The sequence below is a fragment of the Apium graveolens genome, chromosome 10 (assembly GCF_009905375.1).
Source record: "Apium graveolens cultivar Ventura chromosome 10, ASM990537v1, whole genome shotgun sequence".
NCBI lineage: Eukaryota > Viridiplantae > Streptophyta > Magnoliopsida > Apiales > Apiaceae > Apium > Apium graveolens.
Window position 1 is genome coordinate 204832740 of NC_133656.1, and position 17885 is coordinate 204850624.

A 17885-nucleotide genomic window follows, 5' to 3' on the forward strand; every position below is an offset into this window, starting at 1 on the left:
ATTTTAATTACATTTTATAATAAAAAATATGTTAAAAATATATGAGATATATTTTCAAACCAAAAAATAAGATAATAATCCATTTATGTACTCTACCTAACTTTATATCTGGAATTCAGTTCTTTAAAATTAATTGTACAAAAATTCAAGTAACTATCATTTTTTTACGGAATTCAAGTAGCTATCTTTAAAGTTAAATAAAACATTTCTTTAGCACACTTACATATTATGTGTATGATAAAAAATACATGTGACAATATGGTGTAGTGGTAGTGGTTGTATAGAAGAATGAAGCAACTCTAGTTTGATTCCCACAAAACACAACTTTTATATAAATATTAAAAATAGGGGTAATTTAGTCTTTTCAATGAGACTTTTTAATCTCAAAATATTATACCCTTGTTGTGCTATTATATATAGAAGAGATTGTTAGGGCGAAAACACGTGCTAATATTACACGCAAGTATACACGTTCACAAGTAATGTAGAATTATTTCTAGTTCGTTCCCACAAACACTCTTTTAGATTAATTTCAATTTATGCACTTATGCAACAATGGTATGGTTATTATTCAATGCTAAGATGATAACAAATTGAGATTGTTTATAACTACAAGATTATACTAATTAATATTAACTAAGAAAATTAAGGTTGATTAACTTATATGACAGAAACATGAGATTCTAACTTCATTAAATACTTCATTCAATAGCCTTTTTGTTCTTAACCTTAGCATGCGATGGTGATGACATTAATCAGATAACACGAAACTAGTAAACGCCAACTTTCGTTGTACGTATACCCTACTACCAGACATTCACAAAAGAGATAGAAGCTGAATATACACCAATTATATTGAGACCCTATATGTTTATAGAATTTGACAACATAACGGTTTAATGCACAAGTTATCTATCATGATTACATAGGGTAAGTAAGATGGTTAAAATTACTTACGAATCATGCATATCAAATACATGAACCTATGCTAGCATGGCAAGTTCGAAACCCATATATTCACTTTCGCTTCAATAGAGATTAACACGCTATCTTATAAGTTCGCGACGCTCATAAGACGAATAAGTACAACCAATACTAGGATATCATACAATCACCATACACTATGTTATCGAAATAAATTAACCAAAAAAATTCATAAGTAAATCCTTTAGAACACCACGATAACGATTAGCCCATAACCGAACTCATCATCACCGTGAGTTCCGATGAAAATATGGTATAATAAACTTAGTCTTTATAAAACTGAATAAAAACCAAAGTACGTTAAACAAGAGTAATAGGTTCACCAAACAAGAAAACTAGCATCCCATATTACAACTTAAAATAAAGAATCACAAGAATAAACTAGATCATCTTCGCCTTGGTTGAATTTGTACTTCTAGGTCTTCTTGTTGCCTCTCCTTAGTCTCCAATACGTACTTCTTATTAAAGTCGTCTTTTCTAGGCTTTATATAGGTTGTAGAATAAAGATGGGCTTCAAACTCTCAAAATCCAAGTAGAAACAGAATTCTGAAATCCCGTCCTGGCGCGGCCGCACTGCAACTTTGACAACCGGCGCGGCTGCGCTGCAACTCTGACAACCGGCGTGGCCGCGGCTAACACATATAAAATAATACATATAAAATTATAAGTCATGTACGAATAAAAAGGGATGAAAATAATACACTTAGGTCGTGTTTGTTTCATGGTATTATAATCCCGAGATAATAAATCGGGGATAACTAATCCATTAAAATTAGTCCCATGAATAAAATAATCCTATCATATGTTTGTTTGAAAGGATTTAGTGTAGGATTGAACTATAATCCTTTAAAATTTTATAATATATTTGTTTTGAGTGATAGTATTTGGAATTTGAATATAGTCTTTTAAATTTTTCAATCTTATATTTGTTTTACATGAAATTACAATGAGGAGATTATAATATTTAAAAAATGATCAGTAAGAGGAGGGAATAAAATAATACCGTCTCCGACCAATATTATAATAGTCATGTCATCTACTCTAACAAAACAAATATGTGATAAGGTAATTTAAAGGATTATAATTATTGGATAATCCTTCACTATTTTTTTTACAAAATAAACATGAGATTCAAAAATTTAAAGAATTATAATCTTATCCCAACTTAATATCATGAAACAAATATGGTTTTACAGTTATAACATGAATCATAAGAAGTGAAACCAAAAGATGGTGGAACAAAAAATAAGTGAAATTAAAATAACAGTTAAAAAGAGAGGTTTCATTTATTAATAAAAATCGTTAAAGTAATCAAGCAGGTATTAATGAAATTTTATTAATGAAGTCTCTTCTTGCTACACACAATAGAAAGTATATATAAAACCTTTCCCCACCGGTGACCATAAGAATACGAAGTAATGGTCGTAATGAATGAATTCAAAGGGGAAAAAAGTTGTTACTCATTATTCACGTTTTTCCATAGGGCGTGGTGGGTCAATATATCGTTTTAAATAAGAAATGGATTTCTCCTTGAACGGATATCCAGATCAAGTTTGGTACTGTTTCTGGGCGATATTCACTTAATTATACACACAGCACACCTAACTTCAACTCATCCCGCAACTACATTTATACAAAATTTGAAATATTAAACTTGCTAGAATATTATTTTGGTTTCAATAACAAGAGAAGTTGTTAATCCTTGGTCCCATGCATGACAAGAAATGAGATTAGCATGAGCGCATTGCTGAAAAGTTAGTGGTTATATCACACGCATAATATAGCTAAGCTTTTGGCTAAATAATATTAGAATGTATATATTATATATATATATGTTTGTATTAATGCGTATTCAAAAGGCAGATATATATAGATGGTGTTGGATTTATTGTTGCTACTAATTATTCAGAGCTAGCTTTCCGTACTTTAGTCGAGCGAAGAAAAAGTCCAAACAAAACACATGCAAGGAGGCAGGAGCACTCTATATATTCAACGCCTGCCAATTTAAAGCAGAGATCTCCATTGAAAAGCTGCATGTATATATTAGTATACATATTGCATGCTTAGTTCAATCGCTGTTATAAGTTGCAGGTCCTTTAGAACTTTGAAACCCGAACAATATTTTAGGAGTATTCTTTAACACTTTTCTATATATTTTATTACTATTGACAATAATAAATTTAATTTATATTAATATTATATCAACAATAAATTTTTAAATTAAATAAATGAAATTGAAAAACTTGAATCACATGCCATTCTCTAAATGTTTAGAGTTCAGGTACTACAATAATTAATCAATCTCTCTAAAATTTAAAGACAATAAAAAATACACGAACATGATCTCATATTTTTTTTTCACAATATCCAACCCCCACTAGTTTTGTTATTTCTCTGTGTTTAAACTTCATTGTACCAGCCATACATATATATAAATGTGTAAGCAAACATGCCGTGAAATACGAATTAGGTATATTAAAAATCCATATATTTGGATTTCAAATCACGGTGTGGACAGATACAATAAGCTTTTGAAATGAAGGTGAGCAAGCTTTAAAAAGTCAATGTCCTAGTTTGTTACACTTGACGACATGTAGTAGTTAGCTAGTCTTCTCATTATATATCTAAACGATTTTAAAAAAAATCACAATTATGCTAGCTGGATTCTGCGATTATATATACTTCTTATCTGAGTTTAGTTATTTACGAATTTCACTGGCAGATGAGACAAATAAATTTTGAATTGAGAGAATACGCACATCTAGAAGTTTAAATGTTAATCAACAACAAATTTTGTAAATTAAAAGCATGCATTTTACTGCATTTAAGAATAACTTAACTAACGAAATTGTACCTACATATACAGATCCTCCATTCCCATACGGTCATTCACATGTCTATACAATTTACGCAAGAGAAATGACATAATTTACTGTCCTAATAACCAAATTAACTAGTTACTCTTAGCCTTTGGTCCTAATTATAGTAATTGTGCCTCTCCCTTGAGTTTGTACTCTGGTAAAAGCCACCACCGGTTTGCCGGACAAGCCTGGTCCGCGCGGCGACACGATTGGCTTGCAAGCAAAGTCTCCCACCGGATGCATCACCGGCCTCGTCGGCGGCATTAAAATCCTCTCGTTGATGTCATTTAAGGTCATGTCGCCTTCTATTCCTCCTGGTTTAACCACATCAAATGGATACACCACTCTTGTCATGATCACCACCTTCTTTCTTTTCTTCTCTTCTCCTCCACCTAATACAATTATTTATCGATTAGTCCAATCAAATCATCAACCAAGTTTGACAACAAAAAATTCGAAAATATAATTATTGATGGAAAAATAGAAATATGCTATTGTAAAATTTTATGTATGTGAATAGTTCAAAGCATGATTCCAAAAAGGAAAAAGAAAAAATAAATCATAGACATGCTTTAGACTCACTAGCTACCTAAATTTTTATCTCTTTCTTTTTGTCTTTTTCTTTTGCAAGCATCATACACTTTGTTTTTATGTATCAGTATTACCTCACTTTGAACAACAATTATGTGTGTTACAAGTTTCATGCAAATAGAGATTCTACACATATATATAATGCAAAAAAAAAAACACTAAAAGTATTCTAATTAGTATAATGTAAAGGGAATAAGGCCTACCAGCTGAAAGAGGAGATAGGGAATCTAGGGTTTCAGAAGAGGACCCAGTCTGGAGTGAATCTTTGCTGTTTGCAGAAGAGGAAGAATGTCCAGTATTATTATTGCCTTCAAAACCTGGTCCTGCTTGTTCTACTAATATTTCCACCTCTGCATTATACTTACTCATCATCTTGCCTGTACATATAGAAAGGATCAATTTTATAAAATAAACTAATAGCCCTAAACATATATTAGAATGAATTATTCACCTGAGACTTCATCTCTTTCACTACTCTGATTCACATATCCGAAATCTTCAGGATAAATTGCGTTAAAATTCTCCTTCCAAAAACTCTATACAAAATAGATGAAATTCAAATTATATATACATGTCAGGTGACGGCTGTCACTAGTACTTAAAACAATTAAGTACATAGTTGAGTTCGAACTATAAATAGATAATAGTACTACGTCAGAAAAATACTCCCTCCGTCTCAAAATATACTAGTTAACCACTTGTTTGAGAAACTAGATAATGTTGTAATGTAGTACCTGAATTGGACATGTAGAGTAGTTTGATTGATCATCAGAGAACAACAGCAGCCGCCTTCGTTTAGAGCTGAACTCGAACAGAGCATCTTGTAGATAGCCAGTGGAATAATCAGAATTATCAAGACATGATAGATATGGTGGAGTGTAATTACTGTCCGGGACAGCTGCAAAAGTACACAAAAATGCATGGTTACACATTAATATGTCTATACAGATAATCCAGTCTCCAGAAATTAAAACAAGACAAAAGAGGAAAGAAAAGGAACAAAGAATAGTTACTTGAGTGAGACATGTCTGCATTATAAACTCCAAGATTGTGATGATATTCCCAACCAAGTAAAGAAGAAGAAGAGCAGAAGCTACTGTAGTTAGCTACAGATTGAAGGTCTTCCATTTTATTACAAAATGATAATGATAGGTGAATTTAAATAACTAGTAGCCAGTACTTGTAGGGTGTAGCCAGTAAGAGTGTGTGTCCTGAAACTCTTAAATCCGAATTTGTTGGCCCGACACGAATTCGACCCGAAATTGACACCTGTCAATGCTTGGAATTTGTTAAAGACAAAAATAAAAATGTATATGTGGTAAAGAAATTTGGAAGAAAGTGAGTCAGTCAACTGTGAGCAAATGATAGACAAGAGGGTGGAAAAGAAAGCTGATTTATTGGTTTATTGGGATTCGAAAAATATGGGTATAAAAACTTTGAATATATAAATTGAAATTTAATATGAAGGGTGGGTAATGTGGGGGACTAAATAATTGCAGTGGTTATGATTTGATGTTGGTTTGGTTGCATAATAAGGCAAAAAAAGATTTACAGAAAGCAAAGAGGACAATTGCTTAAAGAGACATAATTCAAATTCAGCTTTTCCTTTCTCTCATTTGTTTCTTTACCCTCTTTAGACTTTTACCAATTCATTTCCTTCAGCTGTGCTGTGTTGAACTTTTCTTTAATTTGACAAGTGCTGTGGTGAACTAACTGTCTATCTTTCCTGTGCTGTACTTGGTGTTCCCAGCTTTACTCACATTCTTTGTTACATTTTGTGGGCTCATTTGTCCGTAGATGCTGTAATCTCCGGCTTCCCTTTATCCTCTTTTCTAGACCTTATTTGATCAAACTCTCATCTCATTTGAGACACACAAAAAAATAGATGTCAAAGTTCCATTTCTCCTCCTATTATTTAACCGATACCATAACCATAACTCCATAAATCTACAATTTTTGAACAAGTGGTAGTTAACCGATACCTTATGTCTCTAGTATTTGAACAAGTTTACGTAACGTATATAATGCACATAGAATATATTATACATAAAAATAAAACATTATACTGTACCTGCAAAAACTGTGGGGCGGAGAATATCACAACCAGATCTTTGTTTCCGTTATCTTGGGTGTTATATTTTGTAGGACCACCAGGGGGGGCATGCTGGCTTCCATTCATAAGTCGGATCAGTGAACCCAGCACTGCAAAGATTGGGTTTGAATAAGTGGACCAAGGTGTTGTTGTTTGTTGAATAATCTACCATCCATGAGACCAAGACCATTGAACTTTATGAGGATACATTTTTTAAAAAATTTGTTTCAGAACATTTTTCTTATTGCAGTGCGTATGTTGAACTTGAGTTTTTGTGGTAAAATGTCTAGTTTTGGACTTATTTGTAGTAGAATGGCTTCTTTCTAGGTTCCTCAATTTTGGAGATGAGAGTAACAGTTCCCAGAATATCAACTCTCTATTGTTCAGCTGCATTTTAAATTTATTTAAGGGGCACTGGCAGTACTGTGAAACATTGTCCTGTTTAGTTTAGTCTTGTGGTCTGGTTCTGTATTGTAGAAAGGCTACAATTTGAGTATTCTGATAAAATTACTAATATAATTAAGAGACTAGATATGAAAAATGTCGTGTCTGATGTGATGGACTGATGGTTAAGTGTTTATATGATCTTCTTAATCTCGTGAATTTAAATGCATATGGATCTTCATGGAAATCTATTGTAGCCAGTGTCCTGTGTGCTGAGTTGTAAAGATGCGACTGGGGAGATCTGGATTCTGGGACTAGAAATGGTACTAAACGGAGAAAATGAACCTTTACAAAAATTGGCAATGCATTAGCTTAAACATCCACCTCGACCATGTAAGAGTAGGACTCAACTCCTCAATTAAGTATAGAAAAACAAGATACCAGTTAACTCAAAGTTTCAGGCAACTCCCTCTAGGTAAAAAGCATCCCTTATTAACAGTAAGTCATTATTCGTTAAGCATATCCGAGTTTAGAAACAAATACAAAAGAACAATTAGATAAGCAAAATTTGAAACAATTAAAGTCCTCTATGCTCAAGTTTAGCAGATTACTTTTGCTTTCCTGGCCATGACAAATTTCTTCCAAACATCAGTAATTTCTCTCTGAGTCTCTATATCAGTTTTCTTCACAACAGTCCCATTTTTCACTTTCACTTCTAACTCATCAGTATTTTTCACCTTGGCACTAAAACTCGAAGGAAGAGCATCCAAGTAATTAATCACCTTAATAATGTCTAGTACCAGTCGCTCAGCAAGTGTCCGCGAAAAATCTTCTCTAATGACAACACGAAGAACTGTGATGTGTTGTGCATTTGCTGGCATAGTGTAAGCTGGCACGATCCAACCGAAACGTTTAAGTGTATCTGAAATTTCAAACTCATTGTGACGACTATTGTCCTTTAACGAGAAGGCCACTAGTGGGACTCCGTTGTCCTTTGACACAATGTTAAAGCGTCCTGTTTTCACTAAACCTTCTTTAAGCACCATGGCATTTTCTTGACAATTCTCCATTATATTACGATAACCCTAGTATCAAAGATCAGTTTTTTATCAGTTAATTTCAAAACATGTATGCTGGAAATAATTGATATAATATAAGTTAATTTTCACCTCAAAACCCAGGCGGATTAGCTGATAATACTGCGCAATGACCTGACTTGAACCTAAAGATCAAGTAGATAAAATTAAAACATTATAATTGTACTGTGCCACTGTGGCTAAAACATATACTGTATGTCCACACATGCAAGTATTTCAGAAACATAGTTATTATTTTGTTACCTTTGGAGAAATTGAGGGTGAATGTGGGTTGATCAGCTCCAAGGTAGTTAATGTGGAAAATAAGTTCTTCAGGTAAATCCTCTTTGCTCCTCCATACAACCCAACCAATGCCAGCATACACAAGTCCATATTTGTGGCCACTAACATTAATGCTCTTCACCAGTGGAAGGCGAAAGTCCCATTCGAGCTCCGGATAAAGGAATGGTGCAATAAATCCACCACTTGCTGCATCTACATGAATTGGGGTGTCCCATCTGCAAAGAACGTATTTGAACTCGATTTATTAGAAGAGTAATGGAAACAGAGCAAAGCATTATAAATGGGAAGTTATATCAATTCAAGTACCCTGTTTGTTTGTTCTTTTCCATCAGTAGATCATTCAAGAGCTTGACATCTTCGAATTCTCCATTGAGGGTTGAGCCCAAGATTGCAGCGACACAAATGGTGTTCTCGTCCACCAGTTCAACAGCTTGTACAGGGTCCATCACATAGTAACCCTCGCTCAGTTTCACTTCCTTCAACTCTACCTCGAAGTAATTTGCAAATTTTTCCCAGCACACCTAAAAATACATCATATGACAGAATCTTGCATCATTAGGCCATTCATTGTTAAATATATGATCCTATTGAGGCCTTCCTCTAACATCTTAAGGTTTTAGATGAGCTGACTCAACATGGTATCAGAGCTTAGGCTGGCGGGAGAACTAAGGTTCGATTCCCAGCCACCCCCAACATTCTCACAATTTATTGTGGACACTAAAGGCAATTAATGCCCCAAAGATGGGCGCCGGTGTTCCACTCTTCGACCCATAAATGGGCTTTCGAGTGAGGGGGAGTGTTAAATATATGATCCTATTGAGGCCTTTCTCTAACATCTTAAGGTTTTAGATGACCTGGTTACTCAACATTCATTAATATCATTCTCCAAGTGTCCTAATCCTAAACTTGAGTCCTTGCATTAACATTATAAAAAATACAAGTATACCTGAACATTTGCACCAGTGACTATGTTTGGTTTATCACAAGGTTTTCCCTCGGCTCTTCGCCTGTTCTGCCACCTTCTCTTAAAAGCGAGTCCTGCTAGCATAATTGCCTCGGATGAACCTACCGTTCCAACTCCAACAGCAGTTTCAGATTCCTCCAATGGGGCATTGAACAAATGTGCTATCATGTTCACACAACGATTCTGCATAAGAGAATTTTGCGTACCATATCAGATAAACATTGATCTGTGCCTTGCCGGTTGCAGAATCAACACTTGAGGAAGACTGTTCGGCACTTCTTTATACATTACATGTAGATTTTCAAAATTGCAGAACAGATTTTTGTGTGACTTGGATTATGTAACGACTTGCCCTTGACATGTCCCTAGTCTTAAGACATGTGAGAAAGTCAAATAGCTCACCTAATTTACTTTGACCAAAGGAAATGAAGTCTTACCACGATTTTTCAAAGACCTCTAATTTATGTTTGGTTTGATATCTACATACTTAATTATTACTTTTAATGTAGATAAGACACAAAGACGGGAGGAAGAGAAATTGAATATGTGAATTATCATACAGAAAATTATAGTCTTTGTCACTAGGTTATGATCTCATCCGTCTGAATGCTTATTTAATTACAAAAAATATTTTGATGAATGTGTCTTCATTTCTTTTGCCATACATTTTTTTCACTAATTAAACTATATCAGATATTTTATTAGGCTATTCATAATCAAGCCAACACGAACGTCAAATATTGAGCAAGTACTGTGCATGAAAAAGTACAGTAATAAACAGAAAGCAGCAGAAGGATGGGAAAAAAAGAACCTGAAGCTCAGTGGTAACAGGATATTCATCCATGTCAACATAGTTTTTGTTAATGGAGGCCATCATCAGCTTATCACACTCTGGCTCCATCCATGTTGTCACAAAAGAAGCCAAGTTCAGCCTGGGGTTTCCATCCAGCATCAGTTCATCATTTATGATCTGATATGCTGCCTCTTTCGGTGTCGAATTCTCCGGCATCTTGAATCTGCAACAATATACATGAACCAACATTAATCAACAATTCAATATACTGAAATTTCAGTGTAAACTTCATGTTTATATTAAGAATGTGACATGCACACACCTGGGAAAAGAAGTTCGAACATAACGAGAAGCAAAAGTCGAGTGCACGGAAACATCTGATTCTGAAGCTGTTTTCGAAAGCACCATTGTTGTTTCTATAAAAATCTGTAGACAGAATAATCAATTGAATGAAAAGCTTGTGTTTGATTTGTTGTTGTTTGATGAAGAGTAGGCTGTTCGTTGTATTTATATCAAAAAATTAGCTGCTACTTTTAAGTTTTCATTCTTTTTGACTTTAGTCACACGGAGAAGAATCCAAGTCTTCTGAATACCGTTTTATACCGCGTTTGTGACAGACAGAAACATCAAACTAAAATGTGGGCGTGTCAAAATTGACAACAAGTTTTGAGCGATTTCAGGCCTGATTTGATGACAAATCCAATATTACTTTTTTTGGGGTTGAAAAAGATAATTTAAAGCTTTTGCGAACTGAATTGATATTTTTAATAACAAATCTCTGACCAAATCCGCTCCGTTTCAGCCAAGTATTATAATATAAATAGCACAAAATGTTATGTGGGCTTAACTTTACTACTCTAGTAATTTGTGAGATGGTTCCAAGTTTCTGCATATAACAAACTAGCTTTGCTATCCACAATTTTCCGCAATTCAATGATGAAATTATCAAATATTTGATCTTTTCACATTTTATTTATAAATTAAAATATATCTCAAACTTAAAAAAATATTTATATTAATATATAGTGAGATCTATTTTATTAATGAGTAAATATTTAATAATTTAATGATAATTTATCATTCACAAACACTTAGGGAAATTATTTTTAAGATTTAAGAATTTCGTAACAAGCAGTCAAACAGCACACCGGAATTTGATGGAAAAACTAGGGTCAAAGGTAAGACTTCAATTTGTTATTCTAGATCACCAATAAAAAAAATCAGACTGAAATGCTTTTTATATGAGGAATGGTTTATGTTCCCAACAGAGGCAGCATCAAATGAAATTACTTTCAAAACAATGGACGGGTTTGCTGCGAACGGTGATAATTACTTTATTTGTAGCTTGAAAAATAAGCCACTAACGAATATAGATTGGAGAGTAATCCATGTGCTAATTGAATAGAATACGATAGATTAACATGTAAAGAAAATAACAACTCAAAAGTGTTTGTCATGGTAAAAAGTACTTTAACCATGCATGTAAAAGTAATACTAATAGTTTAACCATGCATGTAAAAGTAATTTAGAAAGGAAATACTCTAGTAAAAAGATTATAAGTACATGTCCGGCCCTGCCGCCCTGATTAACCTGTTTTGGTACGATGAAGAATTTATATTTTTTGACCCGACAATTCAAATTGGTTTGTGCCAATGTTAGAATATTACAGTAGTATGGGTTTACAAAATTTTATAAGGCGGAATATAATGCATAACGTTTTGCATCGTTTGCAATAAGATTAAGGGCATGTTTCACAACCGTATAAAAAGTGATTTATTCACTTATAAATCTGTAAAATTTATTAACATTTAGTATTTGTCAACCTAATTTATAAGTCGAATTTATAATTATAAACTCATAATTTAATTGTTAGTAACGACATATTTTTTTCAACTTATTTTGATTTTTTCACTTTTTTCTTAAATTTAATTTAAAATATTTTTTTTTTCTAATTTTAAATTCACAAATTAAGTTAATAACATTTATAGATTATTTATTTTAATTTATTTATAAAAAAAATTATGACTTTTAAGTAATATTATTCAAACACTTATATAACTTATAAGTGTTTATCTACTTATCACTTTTAAGTTATTTATTCATTTTAAATCGTAAGTTATTTATTTTAAAATTTCTCAAACGGACCCTTAAAAAATGAAAATTCTTAAGACGGTACACTTATGACCGTCATAAATTAAAAGTGTCTGTTTCAAAAATCTTAAAATAAGTAACTTATAACTTAAAATGAATAAATAACTTAAAAGTGATAAGTAGATTAATACTTATAAGTTACATAAGTGTTTGGATAATTTTATTTATATGTCAGAATTTTTTTTACTTAAATAAAATAAAATGAATAATTTTTAAATAAAGTTATCTTAATTCATGAATTTTAAATTAGATTAACATTTAAAAACATGTATTTTAAAATTAAAATTAACAAAAAGGAGAAATATCAAATTAAGTTGAAAAGAAAGTACGTCGTTATAAACGTTCAACTTATCATCAGCTTATAAGTTAAAATGTTAACTTATAAATTGGGTTGACAAATACTCGTCGATAAATTATTACGAAATTATAAGAAATAACCTGCTTATAAGTAAGATATCGACCAGGCCCTGCAACAGTCATGTTTGTTGTATGGATCAATATTCGAATCTCGATTCCAAACGATCTTTAATGCTGTGCTCTCAAGTTTTTTATGAAAAAAAAGAGAAAGGAAAAGAAGAGAAATAAAAAAAATTCTTTAAGATGTTCCCAAGTTATTTCTTGTAAAGGAGAGAAATTTTTTAAAAATATTAAAATATTTAAAAGTATGTGAGAGTTTCTCCCCAAATCATCCCATTTTTTGGAAGAAACTTATGGGTGTTCTCTCTCAATCTTTTTTCTTCTCTCTTGAATAAACTCGGGAGCATGACTTTAAGACTACAAACTTTCACGCGTTATGTACAGATTATGTCCAGATTATTCTATGTTTTATCCTTATATTTTAGTCATACTATTATCGTTATATTTTAATTATTTTGTATTACTTCAAATTATATTTAAATAAATATTAATATTTTATTGTCACTATCAAAAATTTCTAATATAGGAAGGCTTGGTGTTTTTTAACAAATAAAATAGAATGCATTGATAAAAATATCGGAAAACTGTTGGAATAAATTTTCGAACTGATAATACAACATGATTGGTAAACAAATAAATGAAATAAAAAAATAGTCGTCTTGTTTTTCATTGGCTTAACAAATAGAATAAAATTCATTAAAATTAAAAGAATTATAATAGCTTTCCCACCAACCATGAAACTAGCAGGGTCACAACTCGACCTTCACATAAATGTCATATGTAACCCAATATTCAGATTTTTAGTTACATCAATTAAAATAGGAATAAATGCTCTCAAAACATGAATAATTTTTTGTTGTGAAAATTAAACTCTTTTGATATTCACCATCGTCCCAGTTTCGATGCAAAAAATTCAAATCTTCCAAAAAATCATATAAATCCTTTGTAACAGCACCAACATCACCAAAACACACAAATACTTTAAACAAAATATAATAGCACTAAAAAAGATTGGACAACCTTGATAGAAAAGTACAAATAAGATCTCGTAAAAATAGTATTGGATCTCACCCGAAAAGAATGTTTATTCTAAACTTTTAAAAAAACTGAAAAATAAAAAAGAGGATGGAAGAGTAAAAGGGATTAAACGATGAAAGGGGATTGTAGATCTGCGGAATGGAGAATAGAATGAATAATTAGAACCATGGATCTACAAACGGATATTGACTCTCATTAAAGAGAGAAATGGAAGGGTTATAGTTTAATTAGAAAGAGTTGGAGCTTAATTTGATTAAAAATAGCTTTTATAGGTCGTATACGCGGTCTCCACTTTTTGATCATAACCGGATTTATGAAAGTCCGAACAGATGACTGGACATCCCACATAGAGCTTATGAGATTTTATTTCAAAAATGGTCTTGAATTTAAATTCCAGCTGAATCAGCCCATAATCAGAGTCTAAAAGGCAACAACGATTTTTTTCCTCAAAATTCAGTTCTAATTGAATAATCTCCTTGTATTTGTATTAAATCATTAAAAAACTTTTATTATAGATATTATTAGATTAGATAGATTAGACAAAGTACTTAGAGAGGAGGAAGAGATCCACATAAGGGAGGAACTGAAGAAGCCATTATTGAATAAGACTTCAGCCATTGAAGACAATTAATTAGCTTTATTTTCTCTTATCTTTATTTATATATTCTTATATAAACATGTGTTTATTATCTTGAGGTTATTTTAATTTGTCGATTATGAATTAAACTTATATAAGTTAGAATTTTTATGAAATCCTAGTAAATAATTATTGATATTTTGATAAGAAGTGCAATATGTAGTTTGTGATTTATTAATTCAAGTGCTTTTAATGCTGATATTTGCTATTGTATGATCAACTCTAGTAAATTATTGAGTTAATTATAATACTGAGAGGGTTATTGTTAATTGACACTACAACTGAATGGTGCATGATTATATCTGATATCGTTTCTTAAGTACTGTAATTTTGAATAAGTCACAATTAATATCGAATAATTCAGTTATAGAACACAAAAATGAGGTTTAACACTAAAATAACTAGTTAATACTATACTAGCAAATAAATTGGATAAGTTTTAGATACGAGAATTTAAGTAAATATAATTAATTCCCCTTAATATGTTCATGTCGGTAATAAAATAGTGTAAAAATATAACAAGATCACAATTCACTAACTTAAAATTCAATGATCATAAGTTTCTCTCGAAATAACTATGGTAGAGATTCAGTAATTTAAATAATATATATATGCCAAATTTAACTTAAAGAATATAATTAAGCACACGGATATGTAAGATTACAATATATGTCTACACAACAAGTTTTTGGCGTGGCTGCCGGTGACTGTTACAGTTATTATGCAAAGTTAATTATCTTGTAGTTTGGTTTGATTTTTTGTGCTTAAATGACTGATTCATGTTATTTATCGAGTTCAACAACGTAGATATATGTATAAAATATTCTTCATATCTAATGGATATGACAGGTCCAAAAATGTAGATTTATGTATGGATTATTTTTTATATCTGATGGGTATGATATATGACGAAGAGTGTGTTGCTTGAGATCGAAAAATTCTTTCCTTGCAGGAAAGAATAGCTTTTATGTGCGATATAGTTGAGGATTTTTGCATGAGAAATAATAAATCAATGTGGCAATCACCAAGTCCACCACATAGCCAATCTGAGAATGTCTTGTGTGTTTATTTTGTGGTACTCATACCCTTGACTGTTGTCCTTCTAATACATATTCTATTTTATTTGATGGAAATCAGCTATTAGTGCAACCCCCAATTAGTCATGAATCAATGAAGGAATTTACCTGGGAACTTCATCAATGGACTATAATTATTCAAGTATTCAATAATATCAGCAACAAGAGCTTGATAATGGAAAGGAGCAGCTAGAACCTACGTTAATTAAAAGTGAAAAAGATGTGAAAGTCTTTCAAACAACATCTGATCGTGCAGGGTGTATAGATAAATCTTTAACAAAATGTTTAGAGGATATATTATAGATTATGATAAGTTAGAGCATATTTCATACAATGATCCATTGGAGTTGTAATGAATATCTCTAATTCTTAATATAAGAGTATGGAAGACGGATATATAATCTTGGTGGAGGTTAATTTACAAGACGTGGAAACACAATATTGTTTTGAGTCATTGAAAGTGTTATCTCCTGAAGTCAAATCTCTAGAAACATCTATTAAAAAACCACTTTATTTGAAATTGAAGATGTTTTCTCATTTTAAAGAGGTCTACTCGAGCTCATATTGACTTTGTCCATAATCATCTCATCATATTTACCCCATGATAAGGAAGAATTATCTTGGAAGTTCTACAAAAGTACAAGTCAAGTAAATGATAGTTAATTATGAATATTGAGGATATTATTTATTCTTTGGGCATGCATATATGGTGTGAGAACAATGTTAAAGACACTTTCAATGAGTATAGGAAGATGAAATTGGTCATTGTTATACCTACTTTTGGGTATGGGACTTGAAAAGGTCCCTATAAGCATAAAAAGAGGAGTTGAGCCTAAATTTATGAAAAGTACGAGTTAGGCCGGTGAGCTCGCACTTTGGTTCATCTGTTAAAGGAATGGGCTGTGAGCTCATAACATGATGAACTTTGATGGCCCACTGCTTTACGACCTTTCAAGCGATAGGAAGGCCCAACGAGTTGGCTCATGGGCTCGCTATACATAAAACATGGTACAAGGATCCAAATGGAGAAGGCTAAGTGTATAATGTTGTTCGGGCCTGTGGGCTTGCATTGTCCTATTCTTGGATTAGCAGGCTACATACCTAAAACATGATAAACCTTCTATAAGGAACACCAGCTCGCATCGCTCATGAGCTGGGCCACAGGTTAGACAAAGGGATGGCTGCTTGTATGTGACATAAATTGACACTCAACAAAGAGTAAAAAAACCCTATTCTTTCTTGAGAAGTCGTCATACAAGCTCAACCACCACCATAGACAACCTTCATCCGCCCTAAAAATACCACCCTTGATCTTTATTCCGACCATCAACCTCCAAAATTTTGTTAAACAAAATTCTCTCTTTAACATTTGGCGCTAGAAGGATGGGCGGCTTATATTTCATCTTAGAGAGAAAAGATGACTAAAGAAGGCAAGTTCATGGTAGTACCAGGAAGAGGTAACAAGAAGGGAACCCCTAACGGGCTAGAAAAAACACCCCTAGAGAACCAGGCGCCACCGCCACCGCCCGTACCTATTAAAGGACAGGCGGTCTTAGCCTATATGAAGGGCTCGACAACCGGATGAGTGAAATAAACACCGGGATGTCCAGGGTAGAGAAGAGCTCTACTAGGATTGCTAAGCGTAAAGCATGCCACCTTAAGCTCTTGTAGCGCAACTGGAAAGGGTAGGACCCTCAAAAGCGGCTCATTCACGAGTTCAATAATGTGGAAGACGAGACGGGATGGAAGAAGGAGCCATCCTTGGAATGGGATGAGATCCCCCCAAGCCAGGTCAAGCGGGGCAGCCAGATCTCTGAGAGATCAGGGTAAAGGCCAGCTTTCTCTGAGGCAAGGTCAACCAGAGTGCTGGATCGTGAAGGGAAAAGATTGAGCGAGCACGACCTCAGACTCAAGTTTAACAATCTCAAGGAAAAGAAAGAGGAGAAAAAGGCTGAGGTTCAGGAGACACGACAAATGAAATGCGTGGTGACTCTGTCATGCAAGCGCTGCAGGGCCACCCCTCATAGAAGAACTGAACAACGAAGACGTAGGGCTGACCAGGAGAAGGAGTCTGGAGTGTGAGCCGGTGGAGGAAGGAACCACAAGCGGCCACAGACTTGCAACAATTCAAGTAATGCACATGATGAGGGGGAATGGGAAATTGTTAGAGTGGGGGATTTGAGGTGGATACTAGAACGAATGGAGCAAAAAAAGAGAGGGTCACCATCCTCAGGGCCTCATCTCCATTCATGGCCGCTATTCGAACCTCCCCCATGCCCCGAGTTTTCAGGCACAACCCTGATCTTCTTTTCAACAGGGAGGCTGACCAAGCCGAATACCTCATCCACTTCAACACAGAGATGGAGGTGTTGTGGAATAAAAACTAGGGTTGTGATTATATTTAATGCTAGGGTTATTGAGCTTCATGCTTTAATGGCTATTCTCACGGTGGGGACTAGCTGTCCTCGAAAGATGCCTACGTATCTCTATGTTGAAGAGAATCAATCCAAAAACATAG

General features: G+C 33.2%; 2 protein-coding genes across 2 annotated transcripts; both read right to left on the reverse strand.

The window, feature by feature from the left end:
* Nucleotides 1–3747: 3747 nt before the first annotated feature.
* On the reverse strand, nucleotides 3748–5687 carry LOC141692666 (uncharacterized). The gene is made up of 5 exons (XM_074497579.1): nucleotides 5450–5687; nucleotides 5171–5334; nucleotides 4888–4972; nucleotides 4640–4813; nucleotides 3748–4237 (listed from the first exon to the last, which is right to left on the reverse strand). Exons 1-5 carry the CDS (start codon nucleotides 5562–5564, stop codon nucleotides 3948–3950), a joined length of 828 nt encoding a protein of 275 aa, XP_074353680.1. The 5' UTR covers nucleotides 5565–5687; the 3' UTR covers nucleotides 3748–3947.
* Nucleotides 5688–7335: 1648 nt separating this feature from the next.
* On the reverse strand, nucleotides 7336–10536 carry LOC141693253 (glutamate decarboxylase). The gene is made up of 7 exons (XM_074498278.1): nucleotides 10371–10536; nucleotides 10067–10271; nucleotides 9238–9438; nucleotides 8598–8812; nucleotides 8253–8506; nucleotides 8082–8134; nucleotides 7336–7997 (listed from the first exon to the last, which is right to left on the reverse strand). Exons 1-7 carry the CDS (start codon nucleotides 10454–10456, stop codon nucleotides 7512–7514), a joined length of 1500 nt encoding a protein of 499 aa, XP_074354379.1. The 5' UTR covers nucleotides 10457–10536; the 3' UTR covers nucleotides 7336–7511.
* Nucleotides 10537–17885: the final 7349 nt, after the last annotated feature.